General features: G+C 34.2%; 1 protein-coding gene across 2 annotated transcripts; it reads right to left on the reverse strand.

The window, feature by feature from the left end:
• Nucleotides 1–438: 438 nt before the first annotated feature.
• LOC120331710 (uncharacterized) lies at nucleotides 439–4,011 on the reverse strand. Of its 2 annotated transcripts, none has more exons than XM_039398846.2 (4): nucleotides 2,609–4,011; nucleotides 2,117–2,216; nucleotides 1,701–1,813; nucleotides 439–1,355 (listed from the first exon to the last, which is right to left on the reverse strand). In XM_039398846.2, the coding sequence occupies exons 1-4, from the start codon at nucleotides 3,934–3,936 to the stop codon at nucleotides 1,034–1,036; spliced, it is 1,863 nt and encodes a 620-aa protein (XP_039254780.2). In that variant the 5' UTR covers nucleotides 3,937–4,011; the 3' UTR covers nucleotides 439–1,033. The 2 variants fall into 2 exon arrangements, with proteins under 2 accessions (XP_039254780.2, XP_077970002.1); XM_078113876.1 differs by having other exon boundaries at nucleotides 1,230–1,355; nucleotides 1,705–1,813.
• Nucleotides 4,012–5,922: the final 1,911 nt, after the last annotated feature.

A 5,922-nucleotide genomic window follows, 5' to 3' on the forward strand; every position in this document is an offset into this window, starting at 1 on the left:
GACCTTCCTCACATATTGTTCTTTGAAGTAACAAAATGATCCCGCCAAACTCATGATAGGACGTCGTGGTGAATTTCTCAATTTTTTTTATTAAAGCCATATTTTTATGATGATATTCTGACATATGACTCTTTTCTTTTTCAGCTTTCTTCTTTTTCAACTCTCAGCGAAATGTCTGATTGATGAATTTTAGGTTTTTGTGTAATTTATGTGCCTCGAGGACCCATCACAATGAAAAGTCACATATGGTTGGATATCTTCCAAGTCTTCGATATTCGATTCAAAAAAATTTATTCGATTCGATTCTGAAATCATCAGGTATTCGAAAATGCCCAGCTATACTCAAAAGTGACACGTATCTGCAGACGTTTTTTTTTTAATTTTGTTGCAAATTGAAATTAATATGCATTAAAAACTAAACTACCACAACATCTTGAACTTTGCGTCTTTAAATTAAAATGTACAAAAGATTTGTGCTGCAATAAACAGTGCTGACAAATAGAGTCTCGTGCAAACATTGAACTAAAGAAATAAATTGTAAAAACGCACCAACCAACGAAACAAAAATGAAAACCATGCAGTCGTATGTCAGGTTCAAATTATTTCAATGGAATTTAAATATTTTATCTAAAAGAATAAATATTGAATCACACAAAAAACAATAAGATTTCTCTTACATTTTCCACCATTATAGTGATTCCCTATTTCCAACTCGCTTAAAGAAAATATTAATGGCATTTAGTTGCGTGCCTTGTCAATATTATTCCAATGTAATATTTTCTAGGTAATAAATTCATTTTAAAAATAATAATTCTTTTCTCATGGCAAAAACAATGCAACATTTTAATGATTACATATGTCTAATTTGCTTGAATAAAATATAAATGGAACAATTATAATATTCGGTCGTAATACCTATATCGTAAACTGCTATAGCTAACATTCAATGATAATTATTGCTCTGAATGTTTCAATAAGTTTTTATTTTTGACGTTACGAATTGAAGGCCATGGAAATCTGATTGTTGTTACCATTACATTGTTGGATTGGTTCCAACCAGTAGTGTTTTCAGAGAAGGCGAGAAGTTCTTTTCCGCCGTGAGATATGTCTGACTCGAAGAGCATTGTTCGTCACAATTCTGCAATTTTTTCTCTCCCGAGTCTTGATCTTCTGATGAAGCGTTTGATTTTGGTGTTTCACTTTTTTGTCCCTCGGGCATGATATCGTCGTTTGGAACTTCATATTCTGGATACTGGGTGGAATGAATTCCCACTGTGCCACCCACTCCCGACACTAAACTATCGCAATGCGTCGAAGTGTGGCGTTTTAAATCGCAGTTTCTCCTGAACACTTTTCTGTTGAATAAACAGATAAAGTTTAGTTTAACTTTCATTGTATGAGTTTCACCGATGCTAGCTTTCCGGCAGATATTAGTCATTTTACTGTTTTTGTTTACGATTAATAAAGCATATATACGGTATATATTGACAAGATTAATGAAGTTATGAAATTGCGAAATGTGTTTATGCAACTATAAAAAGTATCTACAAATGGGGTTGCGAAACAGTAATTTCAAAGAGATTTTAATTTTAATGCACGTGTTTTTAACCACTGAACATTAGAACATAAGAAAGAAATATCCGTTAAAGAGACATTGATGATTGACTACATTTATTTATTAAAATAAAACCATAACTTACCTACATCTGTTGCATTCATAAGGCTTGATCGGGGTGTGAGTTAGCAGATGAGTCTTCAAATTACTTCGTTGATTAAATGTGCGACCACATGTTGAGCATCTGTATGGTGATTCCTGGAACAGGTGATTATATTAGTATATATTATATGATATATATTAGTGAAAAAACTGTCCAAAATCATATAACCTATTTGCACAAAAACATGGCGAATTTGATGATTTCCAAATCGAATCAGTATTGTTATTTTGAGAACAGTTACAAAAATGCGGATATATTCGCTTAATTAATTAATATCTCTAGACGATAGCACATTCAGAATCTATGGATGGCAAGATTTTGTAGATTGTAGAGATTGCTAATGTGACTTATTATTTTTATTTTATTTTCGTATAATTCTTTCATGCTTATGAATTTACCTTTAAATGTAATGTTTTATGAACCGCCAAAGTTCTTGACTGACAAAATCCTTTTCCGCACTGTTCACATCGAAATGGTTTTTCTTTGCTATGAATATATCTGAAACGACGTAAAAAGAGGTAAAATTATCACTGAATAAACAACGCAGTGTACAAAAGTAAAATGGCGGTACGTGCTGTTTTTTTTATAAGTGACGATGAGATTCGTTTTTGTTTTTTTGTCGTATGTTTCTCTGACAAAAAATAAGAAAATACGTGCAATTAAGTTACTATTAAGGAAGAGTTGACCGAATTAAAGGAAGAATTTCATCAACATTGGTTCACCAAAATGTCTTTATGATTTAACTCGATTTAATATATTAACATTCGGATATTTCATCAATTTGTATATTTTATTATATCAAACTTTGATTCCGAAAATGTGTTTGCAGATTTCAAGATTTTTATTTCATCTTTTGGAGTAAATCAAAGAAAACAACTCAAAAACGCTACCTGTGATCCCTCAAGTGATCTTGTCTTCTAAAAGCTTTGTTACAAATTTCACAACTATAGGGCCTTTCATCCGTATGTGTTCGTTCGTGGATCAACAAATTATATGATTTTGTAAATTCTCTTCCGCAATATTTGCAAATATACCGTTTTTTGGGTCTTGCACTCCCTCTTGGCCTGGTGAATTGTTCACGTCTTTTCCCCAATAATACGCTCGGAGAGCGAAATTCAGCCTTCCTGTTTGCGTCCGTTTGTTGATGAAAAAAATTTGATGGTTGAGATCGAAGCAAGGATGGTAAATTGAAAAAATTAACTGGATTTGGAGGAATTCCGAAAGGTAGAAGTCCAGACGACTGTACTGGAGGTGAGTTTGAATAAACCTCCGAGTGAATGGGTTTCGTAAAGATATTTTGTGGAACAGACGAAAAGCACTCATTGCGGGTAGGGGAAGATTCCATTTTATTCCGACTGCCACCATTTTTCAGTTTATCTGCAAGGCTTGGGTTTGGGTCGCTGTCCGGTGACTCTTTGCGAGATGCTTCTACTGGACTCAAAAGCTGTTGCGGAAGTTGAAAATTACTTGGTAAGCGTGCGGAACTATTAAATAGCATATTTGGGTCAAAAAACCCAGAAAATATTTCGAGAGGTACTGGTGGTCGATGCCGAACAGGGTGCAATCCCGTCCCGCGGGATTCGATTAAATTCATCGAGCCTGGATATTTGGCAACAGCAAAGCGCTGGAAAGGATTGCCAAAATGTAACGAAGCGGCGGCAGCGGCGGCTGCCGCTCTGGCAGCAACGGCATCAGTCAAAGGCATTTTACTTCGTTCTATTAGTTCTCGCATAGCTTCACCATATGAAGCATACAACGAGGTCGTAAATTCCAATAAGCTGGGATTGATAGTTTCTGATGGCGAAATAGCATTTCTAAATCCGTTTGTCGGAATGAAATTTCTAGCAGAAATATCGTTGATTCCATGTGCTGCATTGCGCCCAAATATAGCTGGCCAGGCTCCTGGCAATCCAGGTAATGTTGCTCCAGCTGCCATTTGGGGTTCGCGAGTAGGCCTGGCTGCAAAAAACGTAGACGGGTGGAAGTCGCGTACAGGCGATAGAAACGGGAACTTTACTGGTCTGTCAAATCCTCCTAAACTCGAATAAGTTTGTTTCGATATACAACTGATTGCAGAATCGGTTTTGTTCTCTTTCGGCGGAGAGGGATTTCCAACGTTGGTTTGTTCTTCAGTTGTCTCAGTCTCTGAATCACTGCAAGCTGAATCTGTATTTCGTACTGAATTAAAATTTTCTTTCACGGAGCACAGAGACGACATTCCCGACCTGGAATTACTGTTGTATTTTTACGTCTTCTTCGTTTGTCCCCATGTAGTGTAATGAACTCTAGCTAAATTTACTGAATATGAAGTATAAAGGAACAAAGTGAATTATCGAAATATTATCATTAAATTTATGAACGAATAAATCTAATAAAAATCTATATTGAGAAATATTCCAACAGCATCTCAATATTATTGAAATCGTTGTTAGAATAAGATGGGTTGTACAAGCGTATAAATAGTATTGTGAGAACATTTATTCCTCTTGGATACCCAACTTAAATATTGTTTGATCTTGTTTTAGCTTACGTTCACATGGAAAGCTGTGGTCAACAAGTAATCATCATCGCACCAAGAAAGCACATTTTGTTTGTAATGGTAGCGGTCATTTGTGAAATTTTTTCTTGCTTTTCTCTCGAAAGTTCTCGACGATACTGCGAGAAAAAATCCGAAATGTTACGACAAATTCCGGCCACAGGACGCAAATACTTTCGGACAACATTAACCCAAACAGGCTACGATAGCAAAACTATACATTGACCACGCATTTCTGAATGTACCATATTTATTACAATATTCATTTTCCTTAGAATAGTATGACAGTGTAAGCAAAAAGTCGATCAGTTTCTCTTCTATAGTATTACAATAAAATTGAAATACAGGGAATGAATTATTCTAGACGACGACTGATATACAGCAGCGACCATTTTGTTTGATTCACTTCAAATACAGTTGAATTAAAAAAAATTGCAACATAATTGTTACAATATTTTTCTGAATATACATCTAATTGCTTCTCGAATTGAGGCAATTATCAAATTTTTGCATGCAAACCGGATTACACTCTTATGACTTTCATAATATGCAAACGTTTTCGTATATTCTAAACGCATCATTTCATATGTGTATTTTATATATATGCAGTTATTTGAAATTCTGAGTTATATCGACTTCACTGTCGTTTTATGCCTCCCCCCCCCCCCCCCCCCCCACACACACAATTACAAAAGTTTAGTAAAGCAGTTCAAGCAATTAGCGCTATTCGTCTCATTAGTTACACTATTCTTATTTTCCAGGCATGACGATGTTGTCCGGTAAACATTTGATTGTCACTTCTTTTTGAAAAAGATGAAAAAGATAGTTAAAAAGTGTTTTAATTTTTGCAAAATTTATATGATATTATATACAATATTAGAGTTTTAAATATGCACAGTTTATTTCCAAATGTCAATTGTAAAAACGTATGCATTTCATAAACACATTCAGGCTATAATGCATGAGTCCTTGAAGCGAAGATTAACAAAATTATGCGAGTTTGTGTTCATTCTTCCATCGCATATAAAAGGCGCAACGTTTTTGTGTAATTCGAGTGTATGTATTTCAAGATATAATCTCAACTCATTTGTTGTGTTCTTAGATGCGCAAAATGTTTTGATTCGCCCCTGATTACATTTCAAAACAAAATAACGCTACTTAGGTTTTGCAGTCTGAGGATTATTTTCAACCATAAATCCCATAACATAATTGAAGGTAATTGATTTATAATCTTACGTCTACAGTGGTACAAATAATCAGAAAAAATTTAAAGTATTTAGTTAATTTTCAACCAAATATAAACGCTCTGAATTTGTTTATTCGATTTAGCTCGTCTCATCATATGAAGCAATTGAAACAAGTTTTAGATTAAACCATCGTTTTCCACGTTTCCTGAAAACTTACAGCCCATCAATATGTATTTGAGTTCAAATAACGAAAACTGAAGAAGAGTTGTATTTCTTTGCACATATAAATAGGCCGTGTACCAAAATTTGATTCATTCGCTCTGAGGATGTAATCAAAACAAATACGACAACAAGGTTGAAATATGCATGAAATAAAAAGTATATATACTAATTTTCCTATTTCCGAAATAATTTTCAAAAATAATATAGTATAAAATGCGCTTACTCCTAATAAATACAAAGTAATTCTGTAATATCCGTT

The sequence above is a fragment of the Styela clava genome, chromosome 6, assembly GCF_964204865.1.
Source record: "Styela clava chromosome 6, kaStyClav1.hap1.2, whole genome shotgun sequence".
NCBI lineage: Eukaryota > Metazoa > Chordata > Ascidiacea > Stolidobranchia > Styelidae > Styela > Styela clava.

Coding starts and splice junctions, on each gene's coding strand:
- LOC120331710 (XM_039398846.2), bottom strand. CDS start 3,936: ATGTCGTCTCTGTGCTCCGTGAAAGAAAATTTTAATTCAGTACGAAAT. Junction 2,217..2,608: donor GATCACTTGAGGGATCACAG/GTAGCGTTTTTG, acceptor ACGTCGTTTCAG/ATATATTCATAGCAAAGAAA. Junction 1,814..2,116: donor ATAAAACATTACATTTAAAG/GTAAATTCATAA, acceptor CACCTGTTCCAG/GAATCACCATACAGATGCTC.